Below are 16,714 nucleotides of genomic sequence, written 5' to 3' on the forward strand. Positions count from 1 at the left end.
ATCTATTCATTCGGCTCGGAACACATACGCCATGGCCGCAGATGGGAGGCGGAAAGAGGCCTACGTATGACGGAGGTGCCATGCGTGTCGTATGGAACATTGGTCCAGTCAGACGCAAGCCGAAGGGCCATCCGCCGTCCTTGGAGAGAGGGAGGGGAAAGAGTAAGAGGGGCGGTGCCGTCCCGATTCATGACGAGTGTGTTTTGAGGATAGTAGTAGGAAGATGGAGACAGACGGGATGAAACGGATAGAAGTCAAAACGGTGAGGGAAACTCGGGGTTCCGGGGAATAGACCGGAGCCAGCGTGGATCGAGACTGTGGTCCAAGCAAGGCGACGAGTCAACGATGACATGATAGGATGGGACGGGATGGGTTGCAAGAGGAGAAATGGATTGGGGTAAGAAGCAAAAGGGACTTCGGGACAGGTAGGAAAGAGCAGGGCAGGGTATTGTGGGTTGAATCAGGACAGAGGAAGAGAGAGATACAGTATTTGTGTGTGTGTGTGCGTGTGTGTGTGTGTGTGTGTGTGTGTTGTGAGAGAGAGGAAGAGTTACAAAGAACGGGATGGGATAGGATGGTAAAATGGGAATGTAACGGGGCAAGTCAGGTCGGGGTATTTCTCCTCTCCGTCTTGCTTCCGTTCGTTCGCAATTGCGAACGAACCTGGTGTTTCCCCCTCGAGGCATGTATCTCGCAAACGCAAGGTATACATACGTTTGTCGTTTACGTCTCCAGCGACGTCGAGACGGCAAAGGTACGGCAACACGATACAAGACGAGGACAAACCCGGTCCACACCCCCTTCTTAGAAGACCCGGGCCATCCATCCATTACCTACATAGTACTCACAACATGATTGTCGTTAAAAGCGGCGTCGAAATTCCCACTCGCACGCAGCTGTTTCGTTGGGCTGCGTGAGCCACATGCACCCAGAGTGAATTGGGACGTCGAAACGGCGGGGTGGAGCACATCAGTGCTCCGCGGTGATCGGCCTGGGCGGAAAGGGTCGAGAGGACGATTGATTGATTGCCACAGTCGAAAACGGTGATGCCTTGAGAACGTGACCGGAGTCGAGTCGAACGGATGTCCTTCCTAAAATCAACGTTGACGTTGAGTGTGAGCCTAGGCGGTCAGGTCAGGCAGAAGTGCAGCAGGGTTCGGGCATTCAATGTGGTGGTGATGCGTTGTCAGGACTTTTTATTTATTTTATTGAGACTTCTGTTTGGAATTTTAATTATTTTATCCTACTTCTGCATCCCCTGCAAGTACAAACACACACACACACACACACACACACACACATGGAGTGAGAACGACGTCTCTTTCTTTTATTTGCGACCGTTTTTCCATTGGTTGGGACTTCTCGTCGCCCCCATTGGGTCTCCTGTCTTTTGATCACTCCCCCTTCCGTTACACCGTCTTCTTTTGCAGCCTCTGATTGACACGATAAATGTTCACTTTCCAATGCTTCAATTGGTGCAAAAAGAATGATGGTCCACACACATACGAAATCTACGGATACATGAAGGGGACAACCTCCAGCTTCTAGGGCAGCACCGACCGGCAGGGCTGCTACTGCTCCCTATTCCCCCCTGTCATCATCCCACCCCTGGCTCTTTTCCAAGATGCACCAGATGGATGGCAGATGCAGAGGGCGTCGACAGGGGTCATTTTCGGCTTAATCGACATGTTTCTTTTGTGAGTTTTCATTGGCGATAATGGCTGAAAAGCGGCGCCGAGTCTTTGGGACTGGACTGGGATTTCGCCCCCGCCGGGATGCTTCAGTCAGTCAGCGATGCGAGGAGGAAGGTCGGCGGAGGGTCTTGTCTCTCTCCCCCAGTTCTACTCTGTACTCTAGTCTCTCCGTACCAAGTGCCAAATGCGCCCCTCCATTACGACGATGGGGGGTGAATGCATCTTCGATGCACCAAGCATGTATGAGTATGCGCAAAGACGGAGTCTACTGAGCTGCATCGCATGTGAACTCGAGGAAACGAAATTGCGTTTGAGAAATGGCCGTTGGAGAAGGCCATCAGAAGTGTAAGAACCTCCTCCCCCTCCTGCCAGGCATATTATTATCGGTTGGCTAGGCAGGCCTCACACGGCGCAGGTTCCCCCGGAGCGGCGGTGTAAGTGCCCGCCCACCCCAACTCCGTCATCGTCAGCCGTTGACGGTTGACAAAGTCGCCGGGTTTGCGCCCAACTACCAAGTGACTTGGTTGAGTGAGTGAGCAAACGGGTGAGCACTGGGTGAGTGACCCAGCAGCACCTAAGTGAGTGAGGCGAGAGGCAGCCCAAAGTCGACCTAAACGCAAAGCTACCCAAACGCCCCCCCGAACCGACTTGACCCAATCAATGGAACGGGCGGAGGCAGAAGGGGGACCTTCATCATCGCCATCATCGGGCCCGTCTCCCTCTTCTGCCTAACGACGACATGAGTTGCCGGTGCAATCAACACACGGCGGGTCTTTTCCGATCTGATCTAGCGGCGCATTGGCTTCGCGTCACCCCATTCCCTAACTATGTGTGTCCGCAGCAGGTCGTGAGCCCTTCCTGCGGTGCATGTCGTGCGCCGCTGTTGCGATACGCCGTAAACCAGGATGGGAGTCGGCGTCCTTTTCATGCGGGATACACATGTACTGGACTGGCGATGGGAATCTTGGTGCGTTACCGACTGGAACTAGGTGCCGGGGGTGGAACCTCAGATGCGACGATGATGGGCATGAGCATTAGCAGTGGCAAGGCATCAAGCAAGGCATACCTGTTATGTACCTACCACCCGAGATACCTGTTTCCCCCCCAAGCCCGTCAAAACGAGAACTGCACTGTACTTTTTACTTGCCTGATGTGAGTGAGATCGTCAGTTGAAGACATCCACGCCGTACATGTAGGTGTAGGCATGTGTAGGCATGCGTATCTATGTACGCCGCAGGGGTGATGCGGGCATGACAGACAACGGCCGTCAAACGCCGCCAACCGCATCCATGGACCATGGACTCCAGGACCTTCATCTTGATGGTCCGTACCGCGGTTCGTTCACCGGGCTGCCTCTGACCCTCTCCTGGCCGGCAGGGACCCGGGGATGCCCCACGCAAGGTGGCCCCCCCGGATGACGAACGGCGTTCTGGAAAGGCCGAGGGGAATGACCTCTGAATGGAGGGGGAACGGGCTGCAGCGGACGTCAGCCAGGGCCACCCCGGGAGTCGTCTGACGTCTAGGTGTTGCCATGGACAGACTGGAAAAGCAAATGGTCGTCGGTGGAATGAAATATCAATCGCGACACCAGGCGGGACCATCTCGTCGAGGGGAGAGAGGCCAAGGCTCTGCCGGGGGGGTTCGAGCCGGAGCCGGACAGCAGGTCCCAGGTGGTCCTGCGTGTGCGGATGATGTTGGCGAAGGAGGGGGGAGGGGCCAGAGGCCGGCGTCGTCGTCGACGACAACCATTCTCGAACTCGACTAGTAGCAGTCGGCTAGTGTCGCAGTGAGAATAAAAGTCACGGCGCGCCAATGGTGGGTTTGGGGCGGACCCAGGGTGCAGGTACATGGTTGAGCAGCCAGTGCTTCGGTCGTGAGGCTTGAGCCAGCCACCCTTCACAATCTACGCCGCTCGTTGATGAGAGTCGAGAGGGGAAGACGAGACGAGACCAGACCAGACCCGCGCCCACGAGTGAATCGGAAGATGAGCCGTGGAAAGCACTGACCAGGCACGAGCTCTCCCGCCCGTCACCGCATCCCGAGCTTCCGCCCGGGCTTGACTGTAGTCCGCGCGGTCACGCCCATCCCCCCCCCCAAAGGGCCAAGGGCACCAAGTCCGAAGATTGCGGCAATGAGAAAGAGCCGAGGCGAGGAGTATGGGGGAGAACCCGAGCGGTGACGGCTGACGGCTTGAAACGATTCAACGAAAACCGTCTGTGTGACGGAAAACGTGCCCACCAAACCTTGTTTTTTCCTTCTTTTTTTTTTATCTCTTCCTGACCCTGGTCCTGAATCTCTTTCTCACTCTTACTACCGTGCTCTTCTCATTTGTCACGATGAAGGTGGTCACAGGTGGCTCGGTGGCATTGTGAGGTTGCGCGAAACGCCAGATAGGTCGGGCGCGGGATGCCGAAACCAACAGCACGCAAACGGCGGGGCCCTGCTGCCTCCTCCTCCTCTTTCTCTCTCTCTCCCTCTCTCTCCTCTTCCGCGGCATGTAACACTCTGTTTGGGGGTAGGTTGACCGCTTGGATTGGATATTTTGAGAATCTTCATGAGGTGGCCGGGACAGGCCTGTACCGAGCCACACTCACACACATACACACACACACTCATCTTGCCCTACCTTGTCCCAAAGGCGTTGGTTTGCTCGCCTCCGCTGCGCCGTAACATGCCATGGCATGAACCGGGACGTGGGCACAGATGCAGATGCAGATGCAGTCAAACAGGGCTGCTTGGTGATGGGGCACCACTTTACTGGATAACAACCCTCGCCCTCTTTCTCTCTCTCTCTCGCACACACACAAACAGTGATAGGGCGAACGGAGAGCCATAGGTATCCGTCGAACCTCCCAACCAAACCCTTCACCACCACTCATCGATCACCCCCCGAGGCATTCAAAGAAGAGAGAGTCATGTTGCATCCTCGCCCGTAAACCCCGCCATGTCACTACTCACTCACCTCCCATCGACGCCATCGCCAATCCCGCAGATTTACTCGCATGCTCCTCCGCGTCTCCGAGCTCTCACGCTTTCCCCCGCTGCTCATCACCCATAGGTCCGGCCATCCTCCTCCTCCTCCTCCTCCTCCTCCTCCTCCTCCTCCTCCTCCTCCTCCTCCTCCTCAACCTCAACCTCATCCTCAACCAAACAAACCACATCAAGTCCAAGCCCTATATGTACGATGCAGAATGCGGCCGATGCCACGCCAACGCCATCCGGAGCAAAGAGGACAAGCTCGGCAAGCCGCGAGGTGGATGGAGCACCGCATATTACTCCTGTGTTCTGCACGGATCGGCTGTCGTGTAAGCGGCATGGTCTCTGTGTCTTTCGCGTTCCACGTCCATCTCTCGCCTCCTCTGCCTTGACTAGCCCATCCATCCATCCTGCTTCGTATAGTCTCCCCTCGTCGAACTCGAGGCTACTGCTGCCATACCTCGGGACATTTGCTACATCACGAGGCGACACCCGTGAGAGAAGTCGATCCGAGGTGACAAAACACCAAAAAAAGAATTTACAACCTTCCGTCCACCAAGTAAGCATGCATGAACGATATGTCCGGCAGATGCACGACATCACCACAGCCGACGCAGCTACCCGCACGCGTCAAACACGCCAGGAATGTCTGTCTTGTCAACCCAGTCGGCCCCTCTCTCCATCCAGCCTGGGCAAACGAATGAGACTTTGTGTTCGCCGGCGACGGGGTGGGCAGCTTGTTGCCGTGTGACGAGGCAGCAGTGTACGAGAGAAGAAATCTTGAAATAATTGTCCGACCGATGTTGCGATTGCTTTACCGAGATGCCCATTTCCACGTTCCTCTTTTTGCGCGTACAATGCCTGGTCGGCCAGTCACGCATAGCCTGTGACACGACCATCCTTCTCTCCTCGGGAAGATCAGAGGAACATGGCGGCCAAGCTTAACCGTCGCACGCAGACCACGATGTTGATCCTTTTTGTGCTTTCCTTGGTGACGCCATAGGTGGTGACGATGTTTGACCGCCCATATGCCCCCTCCCCCCCCCCCCCCCCCCCGGATGACCATAAACCCTTCCTTCCGAGGCCTTGTCCCTGCATCAGTACCATCGCGTGGAGGAGGAATGCATGCCAGATAGAAAGCCGGAGTGAGGGGCCTGAGGCAAGATATGAGAATGAAGAAGGGGGTGGCGAGTGGGGAGAGTTCTGATGATTCTTGTTATCCTGTAATAGCAGCTACCATTATATACCCCTTGGGTTTTCCATACGTCCTTGGTTTCCTTAGATCCGTTTGTCCCTCTGTAGCGGCGTGAAATGAAGCACAAAAATTCGTGTGTACAAACTAAACACCTACCCTTGTGGTGATGATGGTATCCTCGTTCCGGCCGCCCTCGTATGTCATGCCATGCCATGCCATGCCATGTATACCATGCCTCCCCCCGCTTCCGGTTTGTCCTTATCTCTTATCCCAATGGACAAACGATATGAACGCCGATTAATCATGCAAAGCCAGAACGCCATGCCAGCCGTTGACACGAGGCAGAGGGCGCGCATTTTCCATCCTCTTCCCCCCGCTCATGATCCCCTCATTTATCGTCTGTGTGTGAGCATCGATAAGCTAGTGCATTTCGTCCCGCCCGTCTATTCTCAACGGCCGCCACCCCTCCAACCCCCCCGCCTTCTAACCAAAGATTTTGAGAAACCCCCAAATGCCAGCCCCGCTAAGGACCGGGATCGTCAGGTTGTCGTCCCAGCCGAAAATGTCAACCACCTCGCTGGCGGCCGCCACAAAGCCGGACCACAGACCCATGACCCCGAGCGCTAGTGGTCCGGTGATGGTGGCCTGAGCATCAGAGAGCCCCACGGCGCTTGCGATAGTGCGGGGTAGATGCAGCGCTCCAGTGAACATGAAGGGATAGTTCTCGTCGCCGGGGAAAGGCCCCGTTCTCGGCGCGAGCCAGCCCCAGAAGAAGTACGACGAGATGATGCCGACGAGGAAGGCCGCCGTCGATCCGGCGAGCGACTTGCCGCGACGGATGCGCGGGGTGTAGGCGCCGTAAAGACGACCAAAGGTGCTGGCGGCGGTGTCGCACCAGCTGAGCAGGAGGATGCCCATGACGCCGACGTCCTTGGGGAAGAAACGGAGCGAGATCCATGCGCCGAGCAGGTAGAAGATGACACCGTTCCATCCAGCGTATTCGCTCTCGCGCATCAGCGCGCCGAGGACCGAGACGTAAAAGCGGTTGAAGGAGGCGTAGTTGTGTCGCAGGTAGTCGGCCGTCGTGATGGGCATCAGCGCGGCGAAGAGCCACGGAGCCACGGAGCTCGTCTGGATGCCCGAGATGTAGAGCCACAGCGTAAAGAAGCCGATGGAGACGTGCAGGACCTTTCTAGGCACCTCGTGCTTGTGTACAAAGGTCCGCCATTTCCTGTGGATGGGTATCAGGCCCAGCGGGCTGGGGCTCCGGCTGAAGTCTCGCCAGCTCCAGCCGGTCGGGGCGGCTGACGGAGGGGCCAGGTGGCCGTTGGCGGTCGGGGCTTTGGCGATGCCGCCGTTCAATTCGCCGTTGACGGCGGTGACGTCGTTCGTGATCGGCTCGCTCGGGATGACGGGCGACTTGCCCCTCTTTGGTTGCGACTTGACCGAAGTCATCGGGGTGATTCGGCGGGACTCGATGGGCGAGCGGCTTCTCGTGCGCGACCTGCGCATCGTCGACGGCTCATAGTCGTCCTCCTCCGCCCGCTCCTCCAACGGCTGAGGGGTAGCACGGCGTTTCTTCGCCGCGGACCTCGTCACCGGGCCAAAGTAGTTGTCCTGGGAAGCGGCATCGATTTCCGAGGGTGTCGGGCTGGGGGAGATGACGCGCGGTGTCGAGGGGATGGCGCGGACGGACGACATGATGTAGGGGAAGGGCGGCAGAGCAGGACAGGCGACGACTCCCGAGAAGATGCGTTGGAAGGGGAAGAGGAGTCGGAGCGGCCAGAGTGAGGAATGGAGATGCCTGTCTCTTCTAGAGAGGCGGGCGTCGTGGGGGGCCACGGCGGCGGAGGCTGAGGCGGCGCGGGCGTGGGCGTGGGCGTGGGCGTGGGCGTGAGTGTGAGCGTGGGTGTCGGCGGGAGATGAAGGGCGAATACGATTCCGGCTATGGCTATGCTGGTGGTGGTATGGCTGGGATTCGACTGCTTGGGCTATAGGATCCAGGGTGATGTTTGAGGATGCAGCAGAGAGCAACTCTGCCGCATGTTGAGCCGGGCAGGGACGGGGGAGAAGAGGACCACGGAGACATGCGGTCGGTCAGCAGATAGCCTGACATGTGTTTAAGACGAAGGAGTTTGGACCGGATCGTCGGTGTCTTGTTGTGCTGCGAGCGAGTCCAGTGCCAATGCCGTGGGTGAGGATTTTTCGCGGTCAAAGGTACCGAGTACCTTTCGGCCATGGTATCCAGACTGTGTTCGCGGGGAGCGGCCGCACTGTCTCTTAGTTAAGCCCCCAAGCCTGTGTTTGCCTGCCTGCCTGCCTGCCTGTCTGCCTACACTACGAGTCAACACATTGGACTTTCCACGCCTGGCATAGTTTAGGAAGACCATGATTCATTTTTCGGTGTTGAATTTTTTCACTGGGCTAGTCGATGTTTCGACATAGCCTTTGCATCTTTGCAATTTCGGGGTCTTTTTTCTGATGTTAAGCTCGTCAAGCGCTCTTCAGCACAAGGATTACCCAGACAGACAGAAACAAAATGGCTTGTCTATCCGTACGCCACAGTCTGAACAACCCGCAGCACAGTATGCCGAGGGCCGAATGACCAACGACCCCCCCGAATCCTACCTCTAAACAGTACTGGCTGGTGTGCACGCGACAAGGCAAACGGGATGGCCTGTCGGAAGCAATCAAGTACAGTCTGCAGGGGGTCCTTGGGGCGGTTCCATTTTGCGGTGGTTTTTTGCATTCTATTGGTACTCGGCTTGGCTGCCTCCTCTAGCATGTGAAGCCATCTCCGGCCGTCCCGCCGGTTCCACGATTTTCTTAGACGAGGGTCCTGGGCGGGTTTGGTCGGCGCACTTCTTGCGCCGTCTTTCCGCTTCGATGTAGGATATACCTACACGGATTAACGCAAGGGACCAAATTTCCCTCTTGGATTCCCACACCGCCAAGTGCTCTGGGCTTGCGCAAACTCCACAGGCTGAGAGTTCTGTGTGGCATGTCAAGGCTCAATGACACTTGGGTGTGCTTGTGAGACTGCAAGATCCCGCCGCTGGGGAGTGGCTGACGACAATGGTTGGCTGGTTTTCGGGATGATATCACTCTGTCTTTGTCCGTGAGCGGTCGGACAAGACAAGGCGCAGGTTGTCACTGAGTATCTGAGAGTGGGACCGTGGTCGAGATATGATAGCGATAAAGCGCAATATCTCTTATCGATGGTGTGTCTATCGATAGCGATAACCAAAAAAAAAGTTCTCGAGAATCAGCCCCTCCAGCTTGGGACGGCATCCAAGTCCTCTGCGGCGCGAACTTTCGCAACTCCCAACTTGTTCGCGAACCCCTTTTCAGTTGATCGATTGTGCATTCACGATGGCCTCCGTTGAGAAGAAGAAGGACCCCAGGTCCTGGCGAGGACTCACACCTCCTCTGGCCGAGTACGAGCCACCTGCGCCCCTCCGCGACCGCCCGCTCTACTAACAATCGCCGCAGATGGATCCTCGACTTCGTGTCCAGCCAGGGCTTCCAGCGCATGACGCCCGTCCAGGCAGCATGTCTCCCGCAATTTCTTGGGAACAAGGACGTCGTGGTCGAGGTAAAGACACCGTTCCTGTCTGCAGAGACCGAACCTTGCACTGACAATCCTTCCAGGCCGTCACCGGCAGCGGAAAGACGCTTGCTTTCCTCCTCCCCATCGTCCAGAAGCTCATGCGCCTCGATGAACCGACAAAGCGCGGCCATGTTTTCTCCATCATCGTCTCCCCGACCCGCGAGCTCGCGATCCAGATCCACACCGTCCTGCAGTCCCTCGTCGGCTTCCACCCGCCCTCGGCCGAGATCCTACCCTGCCTTAAGGGGGACGAGAAGCGTCCCGACACGAAGGTCCCGGTGATTGTCCCCCAGTTGCTCGTCGGCGGAACGACTACGACACAGCAGGACCTCAGCTTCTTCGTCAGACACTCTCCCAACGTCTTGGTCTCGACGCCCGGCAGACTCGTCGAGCTGCTCGCATCCCCCCACGTCCGCTGCACACAATCGTCCTTCGAGCTCCTGGTTCTCGACGAGGCGGATCGTCTTTTGGACATGGGCTTCAAGCAGGACATCCAGAGGGTTTTGGGATATCTGCCCAAGCAGAGGCGCACGGGCCTATTCAGCGCTTCGGTCTCTGAAGCGGTCTCGCAGATCATCACTGTTGGTCTTAGAAACCCCGTCAAGATTGCAGTGAGGGTGAAGAGTCTCCGAGATGGAGGAATCATTGAGGACCGGAAAACGCCCATCAGCTTGCAAATGTCCTACCTTGTTACGCCAGCGAGTCAAAAGCTCCCAGCATTGGCCAAGCTCCTGGAAAACCTGAGCCCGCGACTGCAAAGAAGCATTGTCTTCCTGTCAACGTGTGCCGCCGTCGACTACTTCCAGCATCTCCTCCCTACCATCATGCCATCAGGCTTCACAATAGTCCCTCTTCACGGAAAGCTCCCGCCCAAGGCCAGAGAAAAGAGCTTCTCCAAGTTTGTCAACTCGGTATCACCGTCCGTCTTGATTTGCACAGATATCGCAGCAAGAGGCCTGGACATCCCGCAGGTAGACTTTGTCTGCCAGGTCGACCCCCCTTCAGATCCCAAGGTCTTCATCCACCGCAGTGGACGCGCCGGAAGAGCCGGAAGGAAGGGTCTCTCGGTCGTCTTCCTGCAGCCCGGCCATGAAGAAGACTACATCCCCTTCCTTGAGGTCCGCAAAACGCCGATTTTCCCCCTTACGAAACCCGAGATCGTCGTCACCGAGGAAGAGGCCAACGCGGTGTCAGAAAAGTTCCGCGACGTCCTCCGCAGCGACCGGGCCTTCCACGACAAGGCGCAGCGGGCTTTCGTGAGCTGGGTGCGCAGCTATAACGCGCACCTGACGACGTCCATCTTCCGCACCAAGGACCTCGACTGGACCGACCTCGGCAAGGCGTGGGGCCTGTTGCGCCTGCCGCGGATGCCCGAGACCAAGAAGTGGGAGGGTGACAAGTGGCTCGGCAACGAGGGTTTCGACTGGGACAACTTCTCGTACAAGGACAAGACGCGCGAGGCGGCTCGGCTGGCGGCGATGGAGGCGGAGCGCAACGGCGAGAAGGCGGCGGCGGTGGACGAGGTCAAGCGCAAACGCAAGACCAACGAGGCGTGGAGCAAGCAGGTGGAGGCGGACGACGTGCGGACGGAGCGGCGCGAGAAGAGGAGGCGCAAGAAGGAGGCCGAGCGGATGGCGACTATGACGGAGGAGGAGAAGATCAAGGCCATGGAGCTGAACGAGATGATTGCCGAGATCAGGAGGAAGAACCAGGCTGCCCAGGCGGCGACAGCGGCAGCCGGTGGGAAGAAGAAGAAGGCGGAGGGCGACGACGAGTTCACGGGGTTTGATGATTGAAGCGCTGTGTGAGCGTGTGTGTAATATTACATCTGGTCCCGTTAGAAGAGGAGTTGTTGTCCGGGCCGCTTCCACCCCCCGTTGCGGGATCCCGGCATGAGTGTGGAGGTTGTGGAGGCAATACCCCCGAGAACGATGCAAAATACCCCGAGACCCCCTCCATCCCTCCGTCCGCCCCGTCTCCGTGTGTCTCGTCGCCGACCTTTCGAATTTGTCTTTCCACAGCGGAGACAACAATGAAAAACTCATGCCTCGGAAATGACTCATTCTGCCCACGGCCTTTGTCAGCTGCAACTGACAAGCAACTCACATCAATTAACACAAGCACAATAGCTCAGGGGTAGAGCGCTGGGCTCATAACCCAGAGGTCCTCGGATCGAAACCGAGTTGTGCTATAACTTCTTTTTTCTTTTTCTTTCTTTCTGAAAGACAAGAGGTTCTCCACAATTGCAAAGACGCAGAGATGGATGCGTGTAGACTGCAAACCAGCAGCAAGGATCAAGCCCGGGTTGTGCTATCATGTCCTTTCTCTTTTGCCTCCAACTTTCTTCCGTCCCTTAGAGAAGAGAAATAGCGTCAAAAGTTGTCAAGTGACGGTCTGCCTACATCAACCAGCTTGGGCATTGGGGGCCATCGTCTTTCCGTCAATGAGCTGGACGTGATCTGCAAATCAGACGAAGCAAGGTAGATTTCTCTGTAATCTGAAACAAGCTTGTAGAAAAATGAAATGGGGCTCCAAGCAACTCTTCCAGAGCCTGAAGGGACAGCACCTCGCAAAACAAATAACATTCAGGCAATGTGATCTGCAACAGTCACATGCTCTAGTATTCCAATACAGATAAGACTATCTACAAGATGAAAAACGCCTTGAGCACTGTCAGGTAAAAAGAGTCTAAGAACCATGGATCCTTGCCTTGCTCTTCCTTTGTGTAGCTCATCATTTCCTGCTATCTGCACATGCTACCAATCGCCATTCCAAAATCCGTGTTGACCTGCCGCATAGCTCTCAGGTGATGCGGCTGGATCATCGATGGCCATTGCAGACGGCGCCGTCGCCGACCCAGATGGCAAATCTTCCACTACAATATCGCTTGCGTATCCTCGGACAACGTGACTTCGTCTTCGGCATCGGGCAGTTTCAAATCTTCCTCCGAAGCATCGCTTGACGTCTCTTCATAGTCAACCTCTTCGGAATCCGAACCAGAATGTACCTCGTCGGCGAAGTCTTTCTCTTGCGCGGAATCCCACCAATATCCCCGACGTTCTTTCAGATACTTTTCCTGCAAATTTTGCAACCTGTCCCAAAGTCTATGATCGTCTGCAGTCCAATCGCGGTAGCCTCTCAGCATCTTCGCTGCCACTAGATGCCCTTCCTCCTCTGCAAGTTTGATTGCTCGTAAGTATTGCACTTGACCATCTCCATCCGTCCGTGCCCCTTGATCCAAGAGAAAATGGATCATGTCAATTCTCCCGTGCTCTGCTGCGCCTTCTAAGGCCGTCCTCCCGTATGTCTTGGCACGAAATGCGTTGACGTCTGCATCTCTGTCAATCAAGGTTTTTGCAATTCCAAGAAAACCCTGGATCGCGGCAAGTTGTAATGCTGTAGCTCCTCCCTCATTGAAAGCCGGGCCGTTGACATCAGCATCCTCTTCAAGGAATAGGTTGATCATGTCAAGATTCCCACGCTCGACGGCCGCTTGCAGAGGACTGCGCCTAAAGCGCTCGTAGGGGGTCTTGTTAACATCTGCACCTGCTTTAAGGAGTAGATTGATTATGTCGAGATTCCCACGCTCGACGGCCGCTTGCAGAGGATTATGCCCAAAGTACCCGCAGGGGTTCTCTTTGACATCAGCACCCGCTTGAAGTAATAGGTTGATAATGTCGAGATTCCCACGCTCGACAGCCGCTTGCAGAGGACTGCTCATAGAACGCTTGCAGAGGAAATAGTTAACATCTGAACCTGCTTTACGGAGTAGGTTGATCATGTCGAGGTTTCCACACTCGACGGCCGCTTGCAGAGGACTGCGCCCATAGCTTAAGTTGAAAGTCTCGTTGACGTCTTCGCCAGCATTCAAAAAGACAGCTGCCATACTTAGGTTTTCCTTTTTCACTGCAAGAACCAGAGGCACCTCACGCACCCACGCTTGACAAAGTTTGAGACGGGGCATCACCACGAGTCTCTTGAGAACCTCCAGATCGCCATGCTCCACAGCCCTGAGTATCGTGTATTCATCAGGGCAACATCCGCGGCCTAAGAGGTCCTCTAGACATTGTGGCGATCCCAGTGCCATGGATAGTGGCGAGACGTCGACGAAGGCATGTTCTCCGCCAGACCAGAACGGCCTGTCACCTCTCCGTGGTTTCCAGCGTGTACTCACACCATGGTGCCAATTACTTTCTGTAGGCATCGAGACCAACATCGGTACTTGCAGTATCGTGCAGAGTATATCCAGAATCTCCGGCTTATTGTAGTAGGCCGCGATCCCTAGGGTCAAACTTTCCAAAGGGGTTTCCTCGTTCGAATGTTGACGATTTCTGAGAAGCCTTCTCAAGATGTCCAAATTCTGATGTTCGACCGTAAACAACACAGCAGCACAGAGAAGTCCAGGAGTGTAGGCATGTGGATCTCGAGCAAGTGCCCATTCCACCATGACGGAAGAACACGTAAGAAATGCAGTCTCAAGTACGGACATGGAACTTTGCTGCTTGGCAAAACCTCCGGGGTCACGCTGGGTGATCTCTTCGACCAGGCTCCGACTTTCCAAAAGGACGGCTTGTTGAAGCTCGCCTCCAACCAAGACCGCGCCGGCTTTGAGCAATGCAGTTGCGATATCTGCACACCTGCCTTTCGGGTTCGGTTCGTCTCGACCATAATAGGGATCCAGAGCGACCTGAAGACACGTCCGCCCGTCATGTCCTAGCCAGTTCGGACTGGCGTTCGGGGACGCCAAGGCAAGTTCAACTAGTGCAGGATCATTGTAAGCGGCGCCCGCGTACACAGCCCATTCAGGCAGTGTGCCTCCATGACGCACCAGATGCTGGATCACATACTGGTACACATGTTCCTTCGATCGCAATGCAAGAATTGCTGCGGCTACTGGGTTGAGTAAAAACAGGCTGGAACATGCGCCCGTTATGTCGAGATATGGAATACGGTTGCGGTGCGGGAAATAACTGCACCAGTCGTCCTCTGTCTTGATGAACACACCAAGGTTGAGGTCAGCGCCGTGCTGGTGCAAGAGCTTGACGACTTCCGGACGTTGCCCCAAAGAAGCAAGAACGAGAGGAGAGGGCGGCTGTCTGGAACAATGCGGTCCGTCCACGAACGCGCCGTGCTCCAGAAGCAGTTTGCATGTGTCGAGGTGCCCCATGTATGCGGCGCAGTGAAGGGCAGAAAATCCTCGGTGTTCAGCTGCAGAAATGTTCGATCCATGATCGTGCAGCAGGATAAGGATCTCATTGTAGCCGTTGATGGCTGCAGAAAATATGGCATCCGCTGTAATGAAGTCGACCAGAGGCTTTGACGGATACAGCAACTGCACTTGTTCGATCAGATACCGAACCATATCCAGGGCTGCTCGTTGGGACCAAATTCCAGCGGCGCACCCAAGCACTCCTTGTGTCTCAGTAAACCAAGAAAGTCCGTGTTTGTCGCAACGAGATCGGTGTAAAAGGTCTGCTCCTGTTTGGACCAAGATCTCGACCAGGTGGATGCTGCGGCAGTCGACGGCGATCATCAACACGGATGGTTCGTCGTCTCCAAGTAACTCATTTGGTGAAGTCCCCATGTCTATCAGACACTTGACCAACCCTTGAGCCTCCTGTTTCATAGCCTCAGCAACGTCTTGAGTCACACTCCATTCATTGAGACAGTCACCGAGACCTCCAAGCACATCAAACAAGACATGTTTAGACACTTTTGGTGATGATAGCCCTTCGGTACCTGATTCAAGCAGCTGCTGTGCCAGCCCGTATAACTGGTTATTCACGGCCGCTTGAATAGGCGTCATGAGCTCCCCATCTATCATGAGCTTGCTATTGGGGTTGTGTCCGGAGGCCAGAAGCCAGGCAGTGAGCTTCCGTGTTTGTTGTAGTGGAACGGTGCCCGTACGCTCGTAATATATCAAGACTCGCAGGCAACTCCGAAATAGTTTCTCGACGACTGCAGCGACTGTCACGTCTGTCGTCTCGCCAAGCTGGACTGGGATGCTTGTAATTCCGGAAGTTTGTAGCAGCTCAAGGGACTGGTTCCAGGCATGTATGTCTTCGCTACGGTTCATTTTCCGATCGTCGAAGTTATTGGAGAGGCGGTAAAGCATGGTTTTGACGTATTCATGAGATGTTTCGTTGCTTGATCCTTGCAAGATCAGTTGAGCTCGATTGATATTGTCGCCCTCTTGTGTCTCGGGCATGATGGAGCCAAGCTCAGCAGCGAGTAGAGCAACATTTTTTTCGGAATTTGCGTTCGATAATCCGAGGCTGCGAAGGAAAGCCGGCTTAAGGGGCTTGGCTGACTGTTGGGTCGTATTTCTCTTGCTCGTCCGCGCTGCAGGGTAATGTAGAACTTATAGTATTGTTAGTGTTGAGACCGTAAACTGAGATCTTGGAAATGCTTACTTTCCAACAGCTTTGTCTCAAACTGCAGCCAAGGAAGGCTCTTTGGCCATGAGAATTGCATGGGCATGGGTGGCGGGGTACAGATTGAGATCCTCATCCCCTCAGGTGTCTGGGGCGTCTGAATTGCTGCCATCATCAAAGTCAGCTTCTCGTATGGACAAGATGAAGGCGGGCATTACGTACGTTGTGTGTATCTTGCCAGGGTGCTTTTCTGATTACGAATTCTCTCCTTCCTGACTTTGGCGGAGTTGACGATCTTGCCATCAATGATGACCTCGCTGGACTTCCCTTCTGCCTCCCTCTTAAGCAGCCGCGCATCAGTATATTGCCAGAAAGCCTCGCTTCTTGTCTTGGGGAGCCTTTTTCGAATGTCCCAAATTTTCAGCTTGTATTCAAGTTGAGATTTACTGTTGTTGTGTTAGCGGCTGAGTCGGTCATGAGCAGAAATAGAGACGTGCGTTACGCGGAAGCTGTTGTCCTCGAGGTTTTGCCTTATCTCCTCTTGAGATTTGTCGTCGACGATCATTCGTTGAATCATAGGCTTGTACTTAAGCCACTGCGCATCTTTTGCTGCTTTCTTGGACGACGACATGTTGAAAAAAGAGTTTCCGAAGCAGATCTGAAAGAGCAGTTGATATTGCCTGGTTATCGTGTCTGATATCAACGCAAGGAAATGATCGGGGAATGAAGCGACTGATATAGAAGGCTGCCGGGAAGGCAGCAGGAAGAGGGGCATAGCATTTGACTCGAAGCCGCCCTGTCTTTCTGCCACTTGATGATTGGCCGGGGCCAGTGTCTGAAAAAGCTGGATGCGCTGGTAGATGGA

At 55.3% G+C, this 16,714-nt stretch overlaps 4 protein-coding genes across 4 annotated transcripts; 1 reads left to right on the forward strand and 3 right to left on the reverse strand.

Moving 5' to 3' along the window:
* Positions 1-4,742: 4,742 nt before the first annotated feature.
* On the reverse strand, positions 4,743-5,140 carry CH63R_10912 (uncharacterized protein; the record flags this gene model as incomplete). The annotated part of the gene is made up of 2 exons (XM_018305886.1): positions 4,743-5,080; positions 5,131-5,140. 2 exons carry the CDS (start codon positions 5,138-5,140, stop codon positions 4,743-4,745), a joined length of 348 nt encoding a protein of 115 aa, XP_018155310.1.
* A 1,208-nt stretch (positions 5,141-6,348) lies between these two features.
* Positions 6,349-7,566, reverse strand: CH63R_10913 (Cytidylyltransferase; the record flags this gene model as incomplete). Its single annotated transcript, XM_018305887.1, has 1 exon — positions 6,349-7,566. One exon carries the CDS (start codon positions 7,564-7,566, stop codon positions 6,349-6,351), a length of 1,218 nt encoding a protein of 405 aa, XP_018155311.1.
* A 1,671-nt stretch (positions 7,567-9,237) lies between these two features.
* CH63R_10914 (ATP-dependent rRNA helicase SPB4) lies at positions 9,238-11,271 on the forward strand (the record flags this gene model as incomplete). The annotated part of the gene is made up of 3 exons (XM_018305888.1): positions 9,238-9,302; positions 9,358-9,460; positions 9,517-11,271. 3 exons carry the CDS (start codon positions 9,238-9,240, stop codon positions 11,269-11,271), a joined length of 1,923 nt encoding a protein of 640 aa, XP_018155312.1.
* A 1,079-nt stretch (positions 11,272-12,350) lies between these two features.
* Positions 12,351-12,620, reverse strand: CH63R_10915 (uncharacterized protein; the record flags this gene model as incomplete). The annotated part of the gene is made up of 1 exon (XM_018305889.1): positions 12,351-12,620. One exon carries the CDS (start codon positions 12,618-12,620, stop codon positions 12,351-12,353), a length of 270 nt encoding a protein of 89 aa, XP_018155313.1.
* Between the last annotated feature and the right edge of the window lie 4,094 nt (positions 12,621-16,714).

Source organism: Colletotrichum higginsianum (assembly GCF_001672515.1).
Source record: "Colletotrichum higginsianum IMI 349063 chromosome 7 map unlocalized unitig_7, whole genome shotgun sequence".
In the NCBI taxonomy this organism is placed as follows: Eukaryota; Fungi; Ascomycota; class Sordariomycetes; order Glomerellales; family Glomerellaceae; genus Colletotrichum; species Colletotrichum higginsianum.